Source organism: Euprymna scolopes, chromosome 35 (assembly GCF_053919585.1).
Source record: "Euprymna scolopes isolate OS-2025 chromosome 35, ASM5391958v1, whole genome shotgun sequence".
In the NCBI taxonomy this organism is placed as follows: domain Eukaryota; kingdom Metazoa; phylum Mollusca; class Cephalopoda; order Sepiida; family Sepiolidae; genus Euprymna; species Euprymna scolopes.
Window position 1 is genome coordinate 28,200,718 of NC_136516.1, and position 26,196 is coordinate 28,226,913.

A 26,196-nucleotide genomic window follows, 5' to 3' on the forward strand; every position below is an offset into this window, starting at 1 on the left:
AAAGATATATATATATATATAGTATATATAGTAAGGAATGTATTTGTAGAAAATTCATTTTCTTTATTTTACAACATGAAAATTTTTTTGCCTGATGAGATCTTATTAATAACTACAGATTGAAACATTGTCATGCCAGTGTAGTGAAGTATGCGCATGTTTGTATGAATAAATAATTATATATAAAGCAAAGATTAAAAAAAAAAATAAAATTCTTGTTTAATTTACCTTTTTCAATTTTTTGATGACTTTTCTTGTATTAAAATAAAAAACATTTAATGTATATTCCATATATATCATGAACATTTTCGATTCTTTGTTGAATCATCTTCAAATGACAAATATCAATATTCATGATACATATGGAACAGAGAGAAAGAGAGAAGTAGAGAAGAGAGAGAATGAGGTGAGCAGAGTGAATAAAAAGCAATTTTATTATCAAGAAAGAAATGTTTGTCTTTATAAAAAAACAAATGGATGTGAAATGATGAAAGGTGGCTTCTGGTTATGTTAGAAACAAATATATATTTCATTAAATACAATAGACATTTATTTGTTTATTAATTCTATTTTTGATCCCTTTACACTTCCGAATAACAGTCTTCACTTCTGGCAGAAACTGACTGATGTAATCGCCATATTTTTTGTAAGTCTGAGTACTTTCCAATCCTTCTGATTTCATCGTCAGGGATAGATTAATCTAACTGGTTTTGAACAATTTATATCATTTTTTTATAACGTGTCTATTAACTTCATTGGTTAATTATTTTAATCATTTTGCAAACATTTCAGGATGTTACTATTCTTGGTAAAGTTGATTTTATTGGTAAGTTTTTTTAGTTTTTATTAGTAATGCTTCTAGTCCTTCAAGTTTTTGTTTATTATCGGTCTGTTCAAATATAGATAAGTTGTCAACTAAAATCTTCCTGACCCTTGTTCCAATTTAGGAAGGATCAAAAACAGAATTAATAGACAAAATTGTCTATTTTATTTAATGAAATATGCTTTTTTTTTTCTTTTTTAACATAGGCACCACCACTTATCAAAGCCCAGAGACCACTCGAGGATACGGTTAAGAGTGTACAGTAGTCAATTGAACAATATAGTAATTGTTAGTAATGGAAATTTGGTAAATTTGTTAACTTAAGTGGAACAGTTCATCAAGAACTTGTTTACATTGGACTTGAAGACAATCAGATTGTAGTCAGCTGGAAAGCAGGAAAAGTTCCAAAGGAGATTTATTTGTTTCAGCGTATAAACTTTCTACTGGGGAGGTGCTAAATGCTCCTGATGCAAGTCTTTGATGTTGTATGGTTTCCAGTACAATTTCCTAACCAACTCATAAATGAAGTTTGCATAGTCTTGTTTGAAACATTTGGTATAATTTGACAAGCGTTCTCTTGTCAACTTCCCACTATTATTCTTAGAAGGTAAATGGCTTTGTTGAATTTTGTTTTTAGATATTTAATATGTAGAATAAATGATATTTTATGATCAAGTGTAACACCAAGGAATTTGTGTTGTTTGATGACACGGATATCAGTATTATGATAAGTTGTGATTTTCAGTGTTTTCTTACTGAATACTAATACTTTTCTTTCCTTCATATTGCTTGATTTTTTTTAAATGTTCTAAGATTTTGTAGGGGATGAATTCTATGAGAAGGCTTTTATTATATGGTCTGCAATGTCCTTTTTGTTTGTGATCTTAATATTATTCTGAATATGGTATTTCAGTGGAGTACTATCATATTTTCCTGATATATTTTGAATCATGTCCCATATTGTTTTGGTTTTGGTACTAGTATTCAGTTGAGAGAAAAAATGCTGCCTAAATATATATATATATATATAACATATTGACCCCAAGACTGACTGGAAAGAATGCCGAGTTAAGCAGAGAGAACATATAGCACCTGAAATTCCAAAATGGTCACCCATTTTAATACTGACCAGGCTCAACATTACTTAACTTTGTTGATCTGACTGTAACTGGTGTATCAACGTGATTTTGCTGTATATAGTCAGTCAGAATTGGACCTCTTCTTGCCACTGAACCCAAGCAATGTAGATTCAAGAGGTGTGGTTAAAGATTACACAACCCTTGCCTCACAATTACACATGCTTACAGGGGTGTCCATTATCTCGAGACCGAACGGAAGCACTGGATATTGATCTCATAGGTCACGGGTGATGTAGCGAATAAATAATATTTCACATGCAAAACACTTACTTGAGGCAGTGATAATACATCACTAGAAACATCTGTCGGTATCAGACGAGTTTCCGGCGGTGGAGATCCATCTTCATCAGTTTCACAGCATAATGCAGCACTTCGACGCAGAGATTTTGTTTTCGTTTGAAGTAACTAAAACAAGAACGTTTTGGTAAACTTTAGAACCAAATAATGCATGTAAACACACACACACATATATATATATATCATTTACACCATAAAAAACATTGCCTATAATAATCAATATATATATAATCAATCAATAAATAAATAACAAACCAAAGAACAAAGGCATCCTTTTCACAAGTATATTTTAATTGTATTTTATTTTCTTCAATTTAATCATCCTAAGGAAGTCTTGAAATAAAGACGAAACGTTGAAACGTTATATAACTTGGTTTATTCCTTTTCCATCTCTCTCTCTCTCATATATATATATATATATATATAAATAAACCTGTGATTATAAGTTTTACAAAATATTACTGTCAGTAATATTTTGTAAGTATTATCCCACCTAAATAAGAATTGCTCGATATACAAAATAGAGCAAATAAATCAAATTTTAGTCATTCAATGAATTTACAAATTTATGACGTGAAATGTTTGAATTTCAAATCAAAAGATTTTTATTACTCTATGTAAATGTCATAGAGTAAGGGAAGTTAATGAAAAGGATATAAAAATTCACTTACTCTATGACATTGAAATACTTAAACAACTTTTAATTGTGATTTTCCATGTCTCACTGACTTTAGCAACTAAGGTGTTAACCATTATAATTATTTGCTAATATTTTCTCCTCTGAAGAGATGGTAGACATCGAAATCCTATAGGATAAGGAGTTAAAATATTTCAAATTTATTCTTTGTCTTACATAGAATAATAAAAATCTTTTGATTTGAAATTTAAACATTTCACATCATAAATTTTTAAATTCATTGAATGACTAAAATTATAAATAAATAAATAAATAAATAAATAAAAGGGGCATTCCAAAAGTAAGGTCTCCTATTTTTTTTTTTATTCCACCTGAATGGATCAGAGGGATTGCAAACTACATTGTTGTGATGACCGAGGAGAGATTTTGTTTTGGTTTGAAGTAAAACAAAAACTTTACATACAAAAACTAACACACACACACATATATATATATATATATATATATATATATATATATATCACTTACACCATAAAAAAATGTTACAAACACTAAACACTTATCTATAATAATTAACCCTTTATGACCTGGTTGAACTAATTCGTTCAGTCATAAATAAATGAATATAATGGCATAAATAAAATGGGAATTGATTCAAACATGCCTTGTATGTATTAGTTCAGTATCTGAATAGATGTCAGATTCCTCCAGATGGCAACTGTCCATTGCTTACATTCTGTATGCCGCCATCTGTGTTAGAGAGTGGAAGATTTCTGTTCTCATCAACACACTTTTTACAAGCACTGCGGATAATAAAGTAAGCTCAGGAAATGCAAAATTTTTCAGTGGTCGTTTAACTATAACAAATATTTTTTTGATCATCTATATCATAATTTAGGTCATAAAAAGGGTTAATATATACTAGTTGGACCTGTGGAAATTCCACAAGGGACTCATTATTATGTAATATATTGATGTTGGCATTCTGTAGATGTTCAGCTTAAATGGAGATGCTCTGATATTTATGTCGCTTTTTTGTTTAAACTTCGAAAGTATTTATCTACACTAGCAGGGACACCCAGCGTAGCTCGGTTATAAAAGTACACTTAAATTAGCAATACACATGAAAAAATTTAAATGGCTTAAAATATTTCAATATTGGTATCTATAGAAAGAACTTGATAAGCTAAGAAAGAATCTTTTTAAATTTTTAAAATCCAATTAAAATCAAGGAAGTTATGACTATTTTTATGCCCTGCGTGTTTGGATATTTTCCCCTCTTTAAGACCATATGCGTTTTGTCACATTTTTTGCACTACTTTTTCAGTAAAAATGCTATATCTTTGTTAAAGCACAAGACTAAGCAATGAAATTTATCTTATAAGTGTATTTTTGTGCAAGGAATCTGAATATGCTAATGAAAACCTCCAGAAATGAATGGTTTCCAAATAATCTTCAGTAAATGCACATAATTATACTGTGATTGCTTAAAAATGCCAGGTCTCCATTAAAAGAAAAGAAGTTAGAGAGCCCAAAGTTGAATTGTAATGCATTTTATGTTCCAAAACTGAAATCGAAATCTAGGATTGGTTAAAAATGAATATATTCCAATATTTCTTTGGTATTATTGTAGATTAATACCTTCTGTTACCCCTCCCCATCTGACCACCTCTCCAAAATATGATTCTACCTTTATAGACATGTGAACAACTTGAAAAACTTTAATAAAAGATAAACAAAAATTATTTTAGAATTTAATATAAAATCATTTCCCATTTTGAATCATTCGAACATTTTAGGGCAGTTACCCCCCCCTTTTCCTATGATAGATAAATCCTGGGTATCTTGTTTGTTTGTTTTCTAAAAGGCGATTATGCGTGGTTTTAAGAAGGTCTTTGCGCAATTATGAGAAGGTTGGTAGGTTGCCACTCTAACTTTGGGTTAATGATAGGACTAAGGAAAATTATATGTGAACATCCTGAAGACTTTGATAGAAACAAAACAAAACAAAAACAATTTTAGAATTTAGAGTCGGGTTTTTTTGTTTTTTTAAGAGGGTGTTTGATACCCATTGTGAAACTTTACAAGAATTATGACAAACAAACAAAAATAAATGTTATTTAAAAAAGTGACATCCTTCTAACAGAAAACATGGTGCTTGGAAAAATAAGTATTTTTGTCTCACCTATTTAAATATAAAAAAAGAAACAAGTTTTTGCTAAAGCTGACAAATTGTTAAAAAATTTTAATTTAATGTTATTTTGATTTTTAATTACATTTCATGTCTTTTCCTACAGGTTTTATTTTTTAACTGAGCACCTACTACAAATATTTAAATATTGATTATTTTTTTTATTTATTTTTTTAAATAATCGGGTAGATTAGTTTCCATTTGATAATAATTCACTGAAAACATTTTTTTAAAGGACGAAAATTAGAAGTGTATACCGTTCGTACACGTGAACCAAAACAATCACATTTCACATCTTCGCTTGTTCAAATATTTAAAAAATTTACTAGTACCCAATTTTTAAAAATATTTGTATATTTGATAACAAAATAGCTCTACCTAAAAACATGTAAGAAATTTTTTTTATAACCAGATTTTCAATTAAAAAAAAAAATCAATCTGGAATAAAAATAAACAACAAAAACAAAATGTCAGTTTACGCCATGCTTATCGCTGCAGCTATCACTAATACTACAGAAGTTTTAATTCAAATTCATAACGATTTTTTCAGATATTATGTTTTTAAATTGCTACATACCACAAGAGAAAACATTGTCCAATCATCTTTTTAATGAATAAACATAGTAAAAAGATTTTATTTAATAATGAGTGTCCGAAGAAAAATTTTCCATACTCGTCGATTTAAAATAATTTTTTTAACACCCCCCCCCCCCAAAAAAAAAACGAGTGGTCAAATGAATTTCGGATACTCGAAATTATTAAAAATGACATCTCTTTTGGCTAATTTCCAAATTTCATTAACAAAATTCTTTACAGAAACACGGTACGAATGTTTAGAAATCGGGGGGGGGGGGCATTACAAAATCTTACCGAAAATGCCGTTTTATGATGTTCACATTTTCATCACTTTATTTGCTTAAAACTCTAAAAATATATAATGTATGTTATTTACTGATTCATTTGAAAGTATTTTCATTTCCGAACAAAACGGTATTTTGAAGACTTAAAGTGCTTTGGTTTTTAAAATATGACTATTTTAGTAGAAACCCCTTGAAATCTGTGATTATCGAAAGCGTTTTATCGGGCCATGTGTATTGCTACTTAAATATGATATTTTAATTCTTGCAGATTTCGTATATGTTATTATAGAGTGAATGTTCTATCGATTTTTATATATTATAAAGATGTGATTTCAAAAAAAAAATATATCCATACGACTTGGGTGCATCAGCTTGAATCAAAACCAAAACTTATGAAAAAATACATATATATATATATATATATATATAAAACTTGAGTTCCTTCAGCTATAATCAAAACCAAAATTTATAATGAATACTTGGTAAAATTATTTATTACAAGAAATGGAAGCTCATAATTAAATGACAGTCACTCGGATGTAAACGTGACACAAAAAATAAATAACACACACGCAATCCTATTAATATATAATCAGTCAATAAATAAAACAAACATACACTCATTTCAATTATGCATCCACATTTGAATTATAACGACCGTATCCATTCCAAAAAGAACATAAATTACATCATATCTTTTTAAATATATAAACGGTTATATGACGTTCCAGAAATCTCACTCACTCCATGCTATACACATTTTGAAATGCCAACAACTTTTTCGGTTCCAAAATAGAACAAAGACATCCTTTTCACAACAAATATATTTTCAATATATGTACTGGTATTTTATTTTCTTCAATTTAATCATCCTGAGAAAGTCTTGAAATAAAGACAAAACGTTGAACATGATGCGAGTATTGTTTTTTCTATACAGTTCACTTCTTGGAAGTAAAAAAAAAAAAAAATACTTGAGCTGAGATCGAAACCAAAATCTAAAGACAGCGAGTCAAGTACAATAACCATTAGGCCAGTTTGACACGATTTATAAGAAGTGTTTTCTGAACTTATTTATTCTTAACGTAAAGTAACTGCAATTTTTCCAGCCACAAATGCGCATTCGTGAAACAGTTGACAAATAAAAATCCAATGACCCTCCACATACCAATTTTTTTAATTTCAACCCCTTAGCAGATTTTGTCTGGATGAAAACAGATTAAAAAGTTTTCTACATGTCTGAATCCCCTGTATACTAAATTTCAACCTTGTAGATAAAAAATTTGTTGAGTATATAGGTTGAGAAGTGTCCTCACACACACATTCTCATTTATATATAGATTTTTATACAAATATTTCTGCTCATGCAAAAAAAGATGGCAGGTAAACCATCGTGGAATTTCCTTGTCATATTATATGGGTGTTGTATTTTGAATTTTTTTGCTTAAACAGAGAATTAAACGAATGAAAAAAAAAAAAAAAAAAAAAAAAAAAACGAATGAAAAAAAAAAAAAAAAAAAAAAAAACGAATGAAAAAAAAAAAAAACGAATGAAAAAAAAAAAAAACGAATGAAAAAAAAAAAAACGAATGAAAAAAAAAAACGAATGAAAAAAAAAACGAATGAAAAAAAAAAAAAAAAACGAATGAAAAAAAAAACGAATGAAAAAAAAAAAAAAAAACGAATGAAAAAAAAAACGAATGAAAAAAAAAAACGAATGAAAAAAAAAAAACGAATGAAAAAAAACGAATGAAAAAAAAAACGAATGAAAAAAAAAACGAATGAAAAAAAAAACGAATGAAAAAAAAAAACGAATGAAAAAAAAAACGAATGAAAAAAAAAAACGAATGAAAAAAAAAACGAATGAAAAAAAAACGAATGAAAAAAAAAACGAATGAAAAAAAAACGAATGAAAAAAAAAAACGAATGAAAAAAAAAAACGAATGAAAAAAAAAAACGAATGAAAAAAAAAAAAACGAATGAAAAAAAAAAACGAATGAAAAAAATGTTTACTTACTGGATAGCGAGTGCTTTTAATAACTATCTGAACTGGTTCTGATGATTGTTGACCGTGGTCCATGTGGACAGAGGATTTACAATCTTCAGGGGACGTGGATTTTGGTGATTCCCCGGAAGACTGTATTCCTGGAGTCTCTGTTCCTGAAGGAGAAATACAGATTTTAATTTATTAAATGCCATGGTATTTCAGGTCAAATAGCAGACATAATTCAAGGACAAGTTGGTTGTCCTTGATGGTCATATATTTAAACAACATATTAGTGCAGGTGTTTCCCAGGGATTGATCATTGAACCTTTATTATTCCTGACATTCATAAATGACCTCCCTGATCAAATTGTGTCCGAGATGGGTATATTTGTTGCTCTATAACAAGCATGAGGGTAAAACGAATGTACACATTCCAATGCCATGGCAGAAAACCTAGAAAATTATCTTCAGTCGGTCGTGGAATGGAGCAGTAAATAGTTGGTAACATTTAATGCTACTAAGACTAAGCTTTTTTCCTTTAACAATTACAAAAAAACTCAACCACCGATTACCATAACAAATAACACCATACCTGAGAGTCAATCTTTCAAACTCCTCGGCCGAACATTCACAGGCAACATGAATTGGAACAAATACACAAAGGACATTGCCAAGATGGCTGCCAAGAAAGTGGCTCCCTCTACCATACTAGAAAATTACTCACACCAGAGAGCATCCAATACCTCTACAGTACCACTATTAACGCATGCATGGAGTATTGTTGCCACATCTAGTCTCTCACTTTAAGACGGTCTAAAAAAAAAACAAACAAGAAAACAAGTCTCATTCTACTTGATCGTGCAATGTCGGCCAGCGCTAATCTTCGCAATGTTGCATCCTTGTGCTTGTGTTACAATAGAATATGCTCTGATGAACTCTTAGCATTTGTGCCCCCTTGACATGCAGACACTTGACTAACCTAACAAGAAGCAAAATTCCATGCTTTACTGTAAAGCTCCTTAGATATCAGAAAGCTTTCCACTTTAATAGATTCATCATCTGAACTGCTAGACTTTGGAATCCCCTCTATGTTTCCTGCTTCCCTGACTGTACTAACCTACAGAAGTTTAAATGTAATGCGAACAGACATGTTGCTGCTCAACTCCCCGCATGTTGCCCCTGTTAGACATGATCCCAAATAGTAACCCCCGTACATTTCAAGTGGCAATATGCTTTGCTTGGGGTGAAAAAGAGTAAAGAAAGAAACCAAACTACAGCTCTGGATTAGATAGATAGAGAATTATCCCCTTTCCATCCCACTGACATGGGAATCTCTCGTTCTGAGGCCCTTCCTCCTGCTCCAGAAACATCCTGGCTCTATTGAAAAACACTCATCGAGGTCACTTACATTACTTTACTCTCATTTCAAGGATGAAATATGTTCATTATATCCATATTAAAAACTCAGTGACCACCTTCACAAATATTTTTAAGCTGTCAAAACATTTAACAATTTATATGGAAAAATTAAATGGCTGCAGACATTTAATGACTGATCTTTTTTACTGGAAAGAGATATGATACATAACTACAGGTGTAAAGAATTTCAGGGTGGTTTATGAAAAAGAAAATAAAAAATAAATTAACAAAATATGAAACAATTTTTGATTAATCAAAAATAAAAAATGGTTGTAAACATTATCATTATTAGTATTAAAATTTGAAATTAATGTTTTTCATATTTATTTTAAGAATTAGCTTGTTAGTGCTCTGTGAAAGACCTTTGTCCTACTCGGGGGGCTCCATGGTGTCCTGAAGTTTGGGGAACCATGATCTAGAGTATATCAACTAGGTGTTATTTAATGCTCAAGTTGTCAAATAATTCTATAGGTGGGATAATTATTTATATTATTAGAAAACATTGCTTGGTGCTTCATTGTTATAATAGCAAAATTTGAAATATTGAATTTCAAGTAGAACCAATTGTATCTACTTGTCATGTCACAGTAATGAACATATCCCAAAATTATGAAAAACAATAAGGTAGAAAGATTAATTATTAACGAAATCAGTTTTCAAAGACAATTAGCAAAAATTGAGAAACTGAGTTTTGCTAAATTGACCTAAAATCTTAAGTTTTCAGGAAATAATTACCTCCCTTTTTACGATTACGAAACTCAACTTTTGCTAATTGTTTTCGAAAATTATTTTCATTAATTATTATTTTTCTACCTTATCGTTTTTCGTAATTTTTGGATATGCTCATTACTGTGACATGACATTTAAGTAGATACTAGCAGAGAAACCCAACGTTGCCCAGGATTGAAGGATGATCAACAAATGTTTCAACTCCCATATTTTTATTGTCATCAAAATCTGTGAAATTATCCCCCTTTTTTTTTTTTTTTAATCAAATCAATTGATTGCCTGTTCTAGTCAGGGACCCATCTCCGTGCACCAGGAGGAAGCTTAACATGCTACCCCACAGTAACTTAGTCCACAATAATACATTGTACCTATTTACTATGCCTCCCCACGGGACAGAGTTAGACATCAGGGTCGTTTTTTAACGTGGAGAAAAGGTTGTAGTCTACAAAGATTAAAGATTAAAATGCAAAAGTCAAGTATCATGGTTCCATTGTGCTCTAAACAGAAACATTCATTTAGGACGTGCCTCTGTGATATCAAAGAACCTTTTTTTTTTTACATAGGCATTACACCTTATCAAGGCCGAGCCCACTCGAGGATAAGGGTTAAAGAGTGTACAGTAGAAATTGGACAATATAGTAATCGTTAGTAATGGAAATTCGGTAAATTTGTTAAGTGGGACGGCTAATCAAGACCTTGTTTACGTTAGACTTAGAGACAACCAAATTGTAGTCAGCTGGAAAGCAGGAAAACGGAAGACAATTCCACAGGTGTGCAGTTCTAAGAAAGAAGCTTTGTTCATGGAATCTGCTTTTAGGTTTAAGCACAGATAACGAGTAGGGGGAATTATTAATAATGTTTTCAACTAGACGAGTGTTTCTTGTGAAAGTTTGGTGAGGCGGGACCATAGACTGAAGCTCAGTCGAACACTTTCCATGAAAATAACGATACAGCAGAGACAAACTCGCAACATCTCTTCTGTGAGATAGAGGTTGCAGGGAAGAGAAAAGGACATCTCCTACAAGACTATGAAGTCTATTTTGAACTCTATCAAAGCAGGACAAGTCCTTTCTAACAGCTCCTGCCCTGATGTGGAAACAGTATTCCATCCTTGGACGTACCTAGCTCTTATATAGATAGAGAATTGCATCAGCAGTGAGATATCTACTGGATCGATAGAAAGATCCCACCATTTTTCCAGCGGCCTTGGTAAGAGATTTGATGTACCTGTTCCATTTAAGATCAGGAGTAAAGGTCAAGTCCAGAAGCTTGTCAAAACTTGAGGCCTCCTCAAGATGAGAGCCATTCATTTTAACTGATGCCAGATGGGGATCAGAACGTTGATGTAAAGAGAGAAGCTACTGTTGATTTTATATGCCTGGCCTTACTGTAATAAAATTTCTCAAATGCACTTGGATGTTAGGCTGTGTAAGGGGTAAACTCTAGTCAAAATCGCATGTTCCTTCTTTCATAGGATTATTTTGATTTTCGATACTTATCAAAGACATTCCGATACAAAAACTATCTAAAAACACCATCAGGCACATAAAGTGTGTTAGTGTAAAATTCCATAAAAATCGTCCCAACTGTTTTCAAGTTCATAGAAAACGTACTCTCAGATAATTCCTCTTATAGAATAATAGAGATGATTGGTTTTACTTGAAATTTAATTTCAATTTTTAAATTTCGCTCTAATAATGCGCGAAGTTTGTTACAAGGGTATTCGGAGAAAATCAGAAACAATATCGTTGTTATGAAAGCGAGGAGATGGTCGAGCTAATCAATTCAGATCCCACAGTTCTTGATGCTCTGGTAAATTGTGACGAAAGCTGGATCTACTGTATGACCCAGAGACCAAAAGACAAAGTTCCAAGTGCAAGCATGCTGGCTCTTCCAGACTCAAGACGGCTAAACAGAGCAAATCCACCCAGAAACTTATGACGATACCTTTTTTTGACAGCACAGCTATGATCTACATGCACTGAGTTCCCACTGGACAGACAATTAACAAGGAATACTATGTTGAGGTTTTAAGGAAGTTAGGAAGAGATTCCGTCGGAAGAGGCCAGCACTCTTCAAATCAGGTCAGTGGCATTTCCACTAGGACAATGCACCAGTCTACAACACCATTCTTACCACAGACTATTTTGACTAAGATAGCGCAGATGTTAAAGGCAAAAAGGAAGAAGCTACTTACCAGCAGTGATGGTGTTATCAGACTGATCAGAGCTAGGACTATGCGTACTGTTGTCATCTTCTGTCTCTTCGAATTCCGTCTGTTTTTGCAATGGTTTCGGTGGACGACGCTCGACAGGCTGCTCTGCCATCGTTAAAACTGGGACTGAAAATAAAAATGAAATTTTGAGCATTTTCAAACCTTTTCAAAATAATCTATAATATAAAAAGCAAAACGTGTGGGTGTATGTTTGTATGTCTGCCAAAAACTTTGACACACACGACAGATCCTCACGAAATCGGTATCGTTTTGAATCTCAACGTCTTGGATGACAAATATCGAAAGATTGGCCAAAAACAAATTCCTTCACCCTCAACTTGCCCATTTTTTACAAGGAGGGTCTGCTTTTTTTCTTTAACATTTTCGCAAGTCATCATCTCCATTGGATTGACTATGCTTAATTTCAACACTCTTGACTTCCAGTTTCGCCATGGACACATAGGCTAAGATGTTATGTTTTTTATTTCCTTCTTCACGTTACGGGATCAAGCCTGCCTGCCTATTACCACTTTTTTTTTTTTTTTTTTTAAAAACAACACCTCTCTCCACCCGGGCTGCTTACTGTTGTTTTGATCCCCCGCTACTACCACGTTTTTGGTGAGGGGGTTCCTTACTACACCGCCTCTACACACCCGAGCAATGCCAGGTAACCCCTACTAGTCTATAAATATAAAAGCGAAAATGTATGTATGTTTGTATGTGTGTTCGCTTTTTCTGTATGCCTACAAAAGGCTTTTTTCAGAGAAACGGTCAGTCGCTTAACAATTTTTTAAAACTTTTTATATCACATAAATCGTAATATCTCACAGTTAACAACGAAGCTCGCCTGTCTATTTAATTTACTCGATTTCGGGAAGATAAATATTCAACATTTGTTGCTCGCCGCATGTGGGTTAGTCTTTTTTCTATAACATCTTGGGGAAAAAAAAGCATTCAACAGTAAATGAAATACTATCCCGCAGTCAAACTTGACCTCATTAACTCATTAAAACGGGCACCTGCCAAATCCAAGTAATTAAATAAATTCAAACGTGTTTCTGTTAGCATCTCGTGGTGGGGCAATGGTTAACGTCGCACGTTTTTTTTTTTTCACACTTTAATTTACAACTTTGCCTCAACGGTTCGGGTTCGATCCTCATACTTACCCACCAAAACATTTTTTTAACCCCCACCCTCCACCCCCGGAGTTTCCACACACACACCTCCAAACACCCGGGCAACGCCGGGTACCCCTCGCTAGTCTAATATATAAAAAGAAAAATTGTGTGTGTGTCTGTGTGTGTGTCTTTGTAGGTCTGCCAAAAACTTTCGACACACGCAACGAACATTGACAAAATTGGTATCGTTAGAAAGATCGATCTCTCAGACGACAAATATGTAAAAATTGGCCAAAAAGATTAATTTTGTGCTGGTCAACTGGGCCGTTTCTTGCAAGTAGGGGTCAGTTCTTGCGTCAACATTTTTGCAAAGTCATTCATGCCTTGCGATCTCAATGTACGTTTTAAACGTTATTTCGAAAGCCATTGACTTCACAAGTGTGCCATGACTGAGTTGGTTAATGCATTTGCTTTTTTTTCCCCTCCTTTTCCTCTTTCACATTACAGGTTCGAGCCTGGCTACTGCGGCTATTATTTTAGTTTTTTTTTTTTTTAGGGGGTTGGTTGCTCAATACCCTTAGTATATCACCTCTCCACACCTGAGCAATGCAGGGTATCCATGCCAGTCTATAATAGAAAGGACAGTTGTCTCTGTGTTTGTATGTTGTTTTATGTCTAGCTAAAACTTGAAAAATACACAACAAACCCTTACAAATTTGGTATTTTTTTTTAATCAATGTAACCCCGGAAAAATAATATAAAATTTAGAAAAAGGTTTCATTCTTTGCTATTTGCATCATGTAATGTTATTGAGAAGTAAACCCGATCTTTAATGTTTTCATGTATTAATGCAGTCCAGGAAATGAGAAAGCATCAGAGGGGGAGGGGTAAAACATTTAATATTTTCTATTTAGTTTCTTTTATGGCTCTGGGCAACGCCAGGTAACCCTGCTAGTCTTTTATATGAAGGGCAGTTGTCTTTTTGTATGTCCAGCTAAAACTTGAAAAATACAAACAAACCCCTACAAAGTTGGTATAAGTTTAAACAGAAAGTTCTTGTGGAATTTTTCATTTTGATTCAAATGGTGTTTTTTCAAGTAAGTTTTCATTATACTATGTTTACTTTATATATTATTTTAAAGACTGTTTTTCGCTCTATCTAAACGTTTGAAAACAATTATGTCTTTTTGAATATAAGAAGGCAAAAAGCAAATTCGCACAATTTACTTATTTTAATTCAAGCGAGGTGGAAAAGCTGTTGAAACAGTTCACGATATCAATAAAGAAATCACTACTGAATGCACAGCACAATGGTGGTTTAAAAAATTTTGTGGCGGCGATCAGAGTCTTGAAAGATGATAAGCATAGTAGCCAGACATCGGATGTTAACAACAATCAATTAAGAGCCTTAGTCGAAGCTAATCCATGCACAACTGTTCGAGAACTTGTTTCTCAATTAGACATAACATATATGACGGTTTTCAATCGCTTAAGAGAGACTGGAAAGACAAAAAACTTAATAGGTAACTCGCAAATTGAACGACAACAAAAAGAAACGCTGTTCCTTTTACACAACAAGTACGACCCATTTCTGGACGGGGCTAGTGACGAAAAATGGGTTCTTTATGACAACTGGAAATGCTCAGCTCAGTGGTTAGATGCTGACGAAGCTCCACAACACTTGCTGAAGCCAAAGTTGCACCAAAAGAAGGTTAACTGTTTGGTGGTCTATGGCCGGTCTCAGCCATTAGTTTTTTGAATGCAGGCGAAACCATTTGACAGAGAGGTACTGTCAACAAACGGATAAAATACATCAGAAACTTCGACAACACTAAGCATTAGTTAACAGAAAAGGCCCAATTCTCCTCCATGAAAATGCATCACTGCACATTGTTAAACCGACCCTGCAGAAATTGGGCTACTAAGTTTGCTTCATCCACCATACTCTCCAGACCTTTCACCTACCGGCTATCACTTTCTCAAGCATCTTGACAACTTTCTGTGTCAGAAATGCTTGAAAAACCTAAGCGATATCAAAATCACCTTCAGCAACTTCATCGCCACCAGAAAGCAAGATTTTTGAAGTTACTGGCATAAATACACTTGTTTTGCGTTAGCAAAAGTGTGTTGATTCTGATGGTGCTTATTTTGATCAATAAATTTTGTTTGAGCCGAGATATGTTTATCTAAATTTAAAGTTAAAAACCGCAAAAACTTTCTTGTTGTTAACCTGATATTTTTTTTTATTGTTTTTTTTAAATCAAAGTAACCCTCCTAAAACTATCTAAAATTTAGAAAAAAAGAAAAAAAAAGAAAAAAAGAAAAGAGTATTCATTCTTTAGAGGTCGAATGACCAATTTGTATCATTTAATGTTATCAAAAATCGACACGATTTTTTTAATGCTATCATGTATTAATACAGCCCAGGAAATGAGTCAATATTTTTTTCAAATTGAACTATGCTAATGTTAACTTTGGATTTAATTTGTGGGTTGGAGTAACTTTTGTAGTGTTCTGGAGACATTTAAAAAAAAAAAATTATTTTTTTAATTCAATTTTCACCCCAAACAAGCCCAGTGCCACCTTGCAGTAAGGAGCTACTATCAGATACATAAGTTACAGGGGCATTATGAAGGCAGATGAGTAGCAAGATGTCTGTTCACATTACACTTAAACTTCTGCATGTCAGTACAGTTGGGAAAGCAGAATTGCGGAAGGGAGTTCCAATACCAGTTCTGGGGAAGAAACTATTGGAGTAGAAGGCTTTCTTACACCTAGGGATCTCTACTGTGAAGGGGTGGGATTTAGCTGCTTCACGTTGAGGGGGTACAAGTGCTTGTAGTTCGTCAGAGCATTCATATTTAATTTTATTTGACACTTTCAATAGCACTCTGAAGGCCTCCCAAGTTTTATTTTTTTCACTACTTTCATTAATAAAAAAAATAAATAAATAATTTCTTTTGGGAGTGGGTTAAGTATTTTAACACTATTTAACATCTATTAAGTTTTTCTAAAATTTTTATGGGTCCAGGCAACACTAGTCTTATATATCAAGTAAATACATTTTTTTTTCATTGAGGATAATAGCTTACTTCACAAGACCTATTTCGTCAATCCTATAAAGGCAAATTATTGGTTTAGTTTCTAAAACAAAAGTGTATACATGATTTTAATATTTAATTCAGATCAATATTTAATTTCTAATTAGTTATATATATATATATATATATAAAAGAAAGTGGAGGGATTTTTAACCTCACACCCAGAAACCCTCTCACTGTTATTCATAACACCATGAATATATATAATATGAATATAATAACATGGTGACTTTTTGAGATTCACTTGCCAATACACATTCAGTTGTAAAGAGCAAAAAAGAAGGAGGGGGAGTAAAGAAAAAAAGAGGAAAGGAAAGAACTCTACACAAAATAACAGCTGTCTGTTCTGGTTTACGTATTTAGTAATATCAATTTCCTAATTGATCCTGTAGTTAAATCAATTAACATGCCATATTTAACAGAACTTGAATCTCATCATAATTATATTTTTACTCAAACATTTCATATTCCAATATTAGGCAGACTGTTGAGTTTTATTTTTAATTTTTGTCATCAACATAAATTATAGGATATTCATATTATTTGGATTCATCGGACTACTGTTCTCATCTTGAGTATGATTTTCATAACATTTCCAGTCCAGCACGGCCGTAGCTAAGATTGAACTCACTATACGAGTTTATAGTGTAATTCAAATCTTAGCTGAATACTTGATGCTTCGCCAGGGCTATCAAGGGTATTTTTTATCGTGACGCCATCACTAGATGGGGTGCCTACCACGGCTTAAGAGAGTCCCATCTACCCTCGAGAGAAGGATAGACCATGCCAGTTTCTCAACCTGGTATTTTACCTCGCGGTACATACAGCACCTTACCTTCCCACATGTGTCACCCATCTGGTACTCACAGGCTCAACATTGCTTAACTTTGGTGATCCGGCAAGAACCGGTGTGTCAACATGATTGTAATCTCTGACCTTTTTTTAGGTGTGTCTTGTCAAACTTGGGAACTTGGACAGAATTTGCACAGGGACCCGTGGTTTCATGCCTTGTTAGAGCAATTTCCATAAAAAAACATGGTTGAAATTAAAACAGGTGTTGATCATTCAGTTGATCAACTATTTTCAATGGATTAGATGAACATTCTCTGATCAATAAATCCCGTCATAATAAATCTGTCATCGTTTTGCCAGATAAACGGTCGGTTGTTCTTTTGGATTACATCAAACGCACTAACAGAATGCCAACAATTTTAGATGACAAAGTTAAGCAATTAGACTAATTTATAAAAACTATTTTGAGCAAAATTTTATTTTCATCGTGAAAACATTTGTCAGTTAAATACATTTATATATTTTTAATTTTTGCCACTTGAACAAAAGGTGCTGGTTACTATTTAGGATTTTGTCTACAGGCTGCAGCAAAGAAAGTGGGCTCCCTCTACCATGTTAGAAAATTACTCAAATCAGAGAGCATCCTATATTTTTACAAAGTCGCAATTCACTCATGCATGCTGCTACATTTAGTCTCTCCCATTTAGACTGGAAAAAAAAAAAAAAGAAATAAAAAAAAAAAAAGATTTCTAATCTAATAGGTCCCACACAACCAAACCCCAACCTTTGTCCCATCGCCGTAATGTTGCATCCCCGTGCCTGTTTTATAAGTACTTTAATGTAATGTATTCTGATCAACTCCTAGCACTTGTGGCCCCTCTATGTACATACTCTTAACTAATCTGCCAAGCAGCAAAATCCCACCCCTTCACTATTGAGGTCCCTGGACGCCGAAAAGCCTTCTACTCTAATAGTTTTTTTTTTCCCCTTGGCGGAGCAGTTTGGCTTTACGGCAAATCAACAACAGTGGGTCATTGATACCAGAAATGGTTTATACGTGTGCATAGTTTGTACAATCTCAAAGTGATTAGTTTGTCTGAAAGAAAGTTTAGGTCAGTAATAGTTTGCTTAATGTTATTGTTAGTAATAGTCTGCTTAATGTTATTGTTAGTAATAGTTTGCTTAATGTTATTGTTAGTAATAGTCTGCTTAATGTTATTGTTAGTAATAGTCTGCTTAATGTTATTGTTAGTAATAGTCTGCTTAATGTTATTGTTAGTAATAGTCTGCTTAATGTTATTGTTAGTAATAGTCTGCTTAATGTTATTGTTAGTAATAGTCTGCTTAATGTTATTGTTAGTAATAGTCTGCTTAATGTTATTGTTAGTAATAGTTTGCTTAATGTTATTGTTAGTAATAGTCTGCTTAATGTTATTGTTAGTAATAGTCTGCTTAATGTTATTGTTAGTAATAGTCTGCTTAATGTTATTGTTAGTAATAGTCTGCTTAATGTTATTGTTAGTAATAGTTTGCTTAATGTTATTGTTAGTAATAGTTTGCTTAATGTTATTGTTAGTAATAGTTTGCTTAATGTTATTGTTAGTAATAGTCTGCTTAATGTTATTGTTAGTAATAGTCTGCTTAATGTTATTGTTAGTAATAGTCTGCTTAATGTTATTGTTAGTAATAGTCTGCTTAATGTTATTGTTAGTAATAGTCTGCTTAATGTTATTGTTAGTAATAGTCTGCTTAATGTTATTGTTAGTAATAGTTTGCTTAATGTTATTGTTAGTAATAGTTTGCTTAATGTTATTGTTAGTAATAGTCTGCTTAATGTTATTGTTAGTAATAGTCTGCTTAATGTTATTGTTAGTAATAGTCTGCTTAATGTTATTGTTAGTAATAGTCTGCTTAATGTTATTGTTAGTAATAGTTTGCTTAATGTTATTCTTAGTAATAGTTTGCTTAATGTTATTGCTAGTAATAGTCTGCTTAATGTTATTGTTAGTAATAGTTTGCTTAATGTTATTGTTAGTAATAGTTTGCTTAATTTTATTGTTAGTAATAGTCTGCTTAATGTTATTGTTAGTAATAGTTTGCTTAATGTTATTGTTAGTAATAGTCTGCTTAATGTTATTGTTAGTAATAGTCTGCTTAATGTTATTGTTAGTAATAGTCTGCTTAATGTTATTGTTAGTAATAGTCTGCTTAATGTTATTGTTAGTAATAGTTTGCTTAATGTTATTGTTAGTAATAGTTTGCTTGATGTTATTGTTAGTAATAGTTTGCTTGATGTTATTGTTAGTAATAGTTTGCTTGATGTTATTGTTAGTAATAGTTTGCTTGATGTTATTGTTAGTAATAGTTTGCTTGATGTTATTGTTAGTAATAGTTTGCTTGATGTTATTGTTATTAATAGTTTTCTTAATGTTATTGTTAGTAATAGTTTGCTTAATGTTATTGTTAGTAATAGTTTGCTTAATGTTATTGTTAGTAATAGTTTGCTTAATGTTATTGTTAGTAATAGTTTGCTTAATGTTATTGTTAGTAATAGTTTGCTTAATGTTATTGTTAGTAATAGTTTGCTTAATGTTATTGTTAGTAATAGTTTGCTTAATGTTATTGTTAGTAATAGTTTGCTTAATGTTATTGTCAGTAATAGTTTGCTTAATGTTATTGTCAGTAATAGTTTGCTTAATGTTATTGTCAGTAATAGTTTGCTTAATGTTATTGTCAGTAATAGTTTGCTTAATGTTATTGTCAGTAATAGTTTGCTTAATGTTATTGTCAGTAATAGTTTGCTTAATGTTATTGTTAGTAATAGTTTGCTTAATGTTATTGTTAGTAATTGTTTGCTTAATGTTATTGTTAGTAATAGTTTGCTTAATGTTATTGTCAGTAATAGTTTGCTTAATGTTATTGTTAGTAATAGTTTGCTTAATGTTATTGTTAGTAATAGTTTGCTTAATGTTATTGTTAGTAATAGTTTGCTTAATGTTATTGTTAGTAATAGTTTGCTTAATGTTATTGTTAGTAATAGTTTGCTTAACGTTATTGTCAGTAATAGTTTGCTTAACGTTATTGTCAGTAATAGTCTGCTTAATGTTATTCTTAGTAATAGTCTGCTTAATGTTATTCTTAGTAATAGTCTGCTTAATGTTATTGTTAGTAATAGTTTGCTTAATGTTATTGTTAGTAATAGTTTGCTTAATGTTATTGTTAGTAATAGTTTGCTTAATGTTATTGTTAGTAATAGTTTGCTTAATGTTATTGTTAGTAATAGTTTGCTTAATGTTATTGTTAGTAATAGTTTGCTTAACGTTATTGTCAGTAATAGTTTGCTTAATGTTATTGTCAGTAATAGTCTGCTTAATGTTATTCTTAGTAATAGTCTGCTTAATGTTATTGTTAGTAATAGTCTGCTTAATGTTATTGTTAGTAATAGTTTGCTTAATGTTATTGTTAGTAATAGTTTGCTTAATGTTATTGTTAGTAATAGTTTGCTTAATGTTATTGTTAGTAATAGTTTGCTTAATGTTATTGTTAGTAATAGTTTGCTTAATGTTATTGTTAGTAATAGTTTGCTTAATGTTATTGTTAGTAATAGTTTGCTTAATGTTATTGTTGGTAATTGTTTGCTTAATGTTATTGTTAGTAATAGTCTGCTTAATGTTATTGTTAGTAATAGTTTGCTTAATGTTATTGTTAGTAATAGTCTGCTTAATGTTATTGTTAGTAATAGTTTGCTTAATGTTATTCTTAGTAATAGTTTGCTTAATGTTATTGTTAGTAATAGTCTGCTTAATGTTATTGTTAGTAATAGTCTGCTTAATGTTATTCTTAGTAATAGTCTGCTTAATGTTATTGTTAGTAATAGTCTGCTTAATGTTATTGTTAGTAATAGTTTGCTTAATGTTATTGTTAGTAATAGTTTGCTTAATGTTATTGTTAGTAATAGTTTGCTTACTGTTATTGTTAGTAATAGTTTGCTTAATGTTATTGTTAGTAATAGTTTGCCTAATGTTATTGTTAGTAATAGTTTGCCTAATGTTATTGTTAGTAATTGTTTGCTTAATGTTATTGTTAGTAATAGTCTGCTTAATGTTATTGTTAGTAATAGTTTGCTTAATGTTATTCTTAGTAATAGTTTGCTTAATGTTATTGTTAGTAATAGTCTGCTTAATGTTATTGTTAGTAATAGTTTGCTTAATGTTATTCTTAGTAATAGTTTGCTTAATGTTATTGTTAGTAATTGTTTGCTTAATGTTATTGTTAGTAATAGTTTGCTTAATGTTATTGTTAGTAATTGTTTGCTTAATGTTATTGTTAGTAATAGTCTGCTTAATGTTATTGTTAGTAATAGTTTGCTTAATGTTATTCTTAGTAATAGTTTGCTTAATGTTATTCTTAGTAATAGTTTGCTTAATGTTATTCTTAGTAATAGTTTGCTTAATGTTATTCTTAGTAATAGTCTGCTTAATGTTATTGTTAGTAATAGTCTGCTTAATGTTATTGTTAGTAATAGTTTGCTTAATGTTATTGTTAGTAATAGTTTGCTTAATGTTATTGTTAGTAATAGTTTGCTTAATGTTATTGTTAGTAATAGTTTGCTTAATGTTATTGTTAGTAATAGTTTGCTTAATGTTATTGTTAGTAATAGTTAGCTTAATGTTATTGTTAGTAATAGTTTGCTTAATGTTATTGTTAGTTATAGTTTGCTTAATGTTATTGTTAGTAATAGTCTGCTTAATGTTATTCTTAGTAATAGTCTGCTTAATGTTATTGTTAGTAATAGTCTGCTTAATGTTATTGTTAGTAATAGTCTGCTTAATGTTATTGTTAGTAATAGTTTGCTTAATGTTATTGTTAGTAATAGTTTGCTTAATGTTATTGTTAGTAATAGTTTGCTTAATGTTATTGTTAGTAATAGTTTGCTTAATGTTATTGTTAGTAATAGTTTGCTTAATGTTATTGTTAGTAATAGTCTGCTTAATGTTATTGTTAGTAATAGTTTTCTTAATGTTATTGTTAGTAATTGTTTGCTTAATGTTATTGTTAGTAATAGTCTGCTTAATGTTATTGTTAGTAATAGTCTGCTTAATGTTATTGTTAGTAATAGTCTGCTTAATGTTATTGTTAGTAATAGTCTGCTTAATGTTATTGTTAGTAATAGTTTGCTTAATGTTATTGTTAGTAATAGTTTGCTTAATGTTATTGTTAGTAATAGTTTGCTTAGTGTTATTGTTAGTAATAGTTTGCTTAGTGTTATTGTTAGTAATAGTTTGCTTAATGTTATTGTCGTCAAACCAATTTCTGTTAGGTTTTGTTTTATATTTATTTTCTGTTTTGGATATAAATTGAGCAGATGTTTCTTGATCTGTGAGTGGAAGCTGCTATTGCCTGGAGGTTCGTTTGTATTGGTCGTATGACGTGGTATTTGATTTTTGACTATTATGGAGTTGCCACCAACTCTTCTTGATTTATTTGTTTGGTTATGTGTTGTATCCTTTGAAAGGGATGTTATCTGTTTCTTTGAATAGAGTTTCTTGCAAACATTACATAGGGGTTGCAGTTTGTCATTATGCATGTTACTTCTTCATAGTTAGGTTTTACACTCCCTGCAGTTCCATTGTATTATGTTTTGTTTTGTTTTTTCCATTACTATGTGACCAATGGTTTAGTGTCAGGTCTTGTGTTTTTTGAGAATCTTCTGTTCTATGAGATTTGATTGTAGTGTTTAGAGGAATTTCTTCCAATTCCATATTTTCTTGTGTGCTATACCTGTTGCTTAATTCATTTGTAGTTTGTTTTTATCTGGATTTGTATTGTTGAGGACACTTGTCATGATGTTTAGATTTGGGTGAGGACTGTTTATACTGAGATTTGTTTTTGTATGTTTGTGGTTTCTGTACATCAAGATTGTTTTTTTGGAGATCTTGTGGTTTTAATTACCGAAGGATTTGGCTATTTTGTGTTGATTTTTGTTGCTGTGAATCTTGTGATGGTGTTAGTTATTGCTTTTGAGTATTATTTTTTTATTGTGTAGGTAAGATTTTGGGGTGAAGATTGTTTAGACTGTTGAGTGGAGGTCTGTGGATCTTTTACGAAGGTTAGGAGTTTGTTTGAATTCATATTTTCCAGTTTTCTGATGAGAAGATCACATTTTTGACATTTAGAATTGAAAGTAGTTTGCAGTGGTTGAGTTACTCATGAGTAAGGCCAGGCTGAAAACTTGGAAGAGGTTGAGACCTTCACATACCTTAGGAGTGTGATCAACCAGCAGGGAGGAACAGATACAGATGTTAAGACCCGTATCAGAAAAGCAAGAGCATCTTTCATAGCCTCAAGAACATCTGGCGATCCAACCTCATCCCTTCTTGCACAAAAATTTGACTGTTCAATTCCAACATCAAATCAGTACTACTGTATGGAGCAGAAACGTGGAGAACAACAAAGACCACCATCGGAAGAGTGCAGGCTTTCATAAACTCGTGCCTTCGAAAAATGCTAAGGATCCACTGGCCAACTACAATCAGTGATGCAGATCTCTGGGAGAGAACTAACCAAGTACCAGCAGAAGAGATCAGAAGAAGGAGATGGCGATGGATCGGACACACCCTGAAGAAAACAAATGAATATCACATGCCAGGCCCTGACCTGGAACCCTCAGGGAAAGAGGAAAAGAGGCCGACCAAAACACACCTGGAGAAGAGACCTGGAGGCAGACACTAAGCTGACCGGCTACTCCTGGAGGGAGTTGGAGCAAATCGCCCAGGTCCATGGACGTTGGCGGGCAGTTGTGGATGGCCTATACCTCACCAGGGGCTCAAGAAGAAGGCCAGGTTGGACAGGAAGTCTCAACAATTTTTTGGGCTTCTGGGAAGGATATATTCTGGATGTGTTTTTCATCTTTTTTTGTTCTACTATGCTTTACAGAATCTTAAGTCAACTGAATGTTCGCCTTGGCAGCTGACGCATTTCAGTTGTTGGCAGGTGGCTTCGCAGTGGTCAAATCCATCCATTCCACAATTTTTACATATTTTCCTTCTGGTACACCAGTTCTTATAGTGCCCAAACTTCTGGCAGTTGTAACATCTAAGTGGATGAAGGACATAGATTTCCACTTTAGTTATGTACCTGATCTTAATTTTGATTGGAGGTTTTGGAAAGTTAAATGTGAGGATGTATCAGTTTTTATTTCTTGATTGTTTTTCTTTATAGTGACTCTTTTTACTTCTGTTACAAGTTGTTTTTTTTTTTTTTTAAAGTTTTGTTTGATTTCATCTATTGTACAATTATCCAGTTCTGGGTTTATCACCATTCTCTTTAATGCGTTGCAAGATTTATAGGGATACGCTTTTTTTTTTTTTTATGTTGTGTAGTTTGGTGTTTTTTAGCAGTATTGCTGCAAACTTCTTGTTTTTAACTTCTATCAAGTAAGGTCTCCTATCTTTTTTTCTTTTTAACTCAAAAACTAAAACTTTGAAGAGCTATGAATTGTGCGGCAGAATGTATTTTTCTACATAGTAACCCTCATTCTCAATGTACTTTTGCCAGTGTTTTTTTAATGCCTCAGTCGTAAAAGTGTAGAGTGCTAGTACTCCTGTAACAGAGGCCGTATGAAAATATCAGGAGTTGTAAGATAGCTGGCTTTCAAGGATATTAGCAGCAGTAACCGAGAAAAAAAAAAAAAAAAAAAAAAAAAAAAAAAAAAGCATATATGCAAATTAGGAAGTTTGCGCAAGCTTGCACGACAAGAAAAAGAAACAAAGGACACCACGTGGTCGGAAGGATAAAAGCCTGCATTAAAAATGATGGGCGTGTAACGTTGAAGATGAGAAATGGCTATCTATGGCTGGTGTGTAGTGGAGCAGTGCTGGGTGAGATGGATGCATGGCTCCACAAAACTTTTAAGCTGGTGGCAAGGTGACAGGGTTTTGTTAATCTCATGGCAGATGAAATGAACAGTTAAAAAAAAAAAACAAGACGCAAACATTGTTTGGAAAGTAATGATAATAAATGCCTTTTGCTAAAACAAAAAAAGAAAAGCTGAGTCGCATTTATTTATTTTTGTTTGGTTGTTCCTTTTCGACAGTACCAGACAGTGTGAGGGGTCCGAGAGATGTTTGGACTGTAACAAATAGAATTCGGGCATAACGGCCACGTTACACTCCCATAGTGCTCCTCATCTTTTGGAGGACACTAATTCCGTCTTATTAACCCTTATCCTCTAGTAACTACTGACCTTGATAAATTGTGAACCAATAAGAAGACCAAGGAGAGAAAGCACTAACCAGCTCTGAATGCAAAAAGGACCTTGGGGAGGCTTATGACTAGGGCTATGACAAGAGAATATTCTTATTGTTTTAACTCTCGGGTATATATCCGACACAGACAATCGAGAACCACATAAATCACTATCTAACAATATATAAAATATTAACTGATACATACTCGAGAGTCAAAATAATGAAAAGAATATTCTCTTGTCATAGGCCTACCCAAATTTCAGTGAAGACCAATGTCATTGCCAGCAAGAAGTCAATGGCAAATGGCGGTTGCGATAATGCAAATTCATTTGCAAAGGTTATCGAAAAGGGTGGAGACTTGTTGCCACTCAGAATCCAAGGAACACCACCGGTTGTTGTCAGTGAGCAATCTCTGATGATGACCTGTGCGAGAATTCCTAGTGAGTACAAATTTAGATGATTGAAATAGAAATTTACCTATTTTTTTTTTCAGTCATCCATCCGACCGTTGCCGAGTAAATACAGTCAGTTGTTTTTATATAATGCTACTCAACCTGTATCACGGATGACATGTGGTAGTATAAAAAGTTGAGGTGGGTACGAGAAAGGGCGTGGCAAAAAACGGACAGGGCGGGACGAAAAC

The 26,196-nt window shown here is 32.2% G+C and overlaps 1 protein-coding gene across 2 annotated transcripts in view; it reads right to left on the reverse strand.

The window, feature by feature from the left end:
• Positions 1–26,196, reverse strand: part of LOC145259767 (uncharacterized) — a 189,898-nt gene that overhangs the window by 88,592 nt on the left and 75,110 nt on the right. For both annotated transcript variants that reach the window (XM_080117508.1, XM_080117507.1), the window contains exons 4-6: positions 12,276–12,419; positions 7,961–8,103; positions 2,233–2,367 (exon numbers count right to left, since the gene is read on the reverse strand). In XM_080117508.1, coding sequence (XP_079973634.1) covers positions 2,233–2,367; positions 7,961–8,103; positions 12,276–12,405 — 408 coding nt within the window. In that variant the 5' untranslated portion in view covers positions 12,406–12,419. The remainder of the gene's footprint in view (positions 1–2,232; positions 2,368–7,960; positions 8,104–12,275; positions 12,420–26,196) is intronic.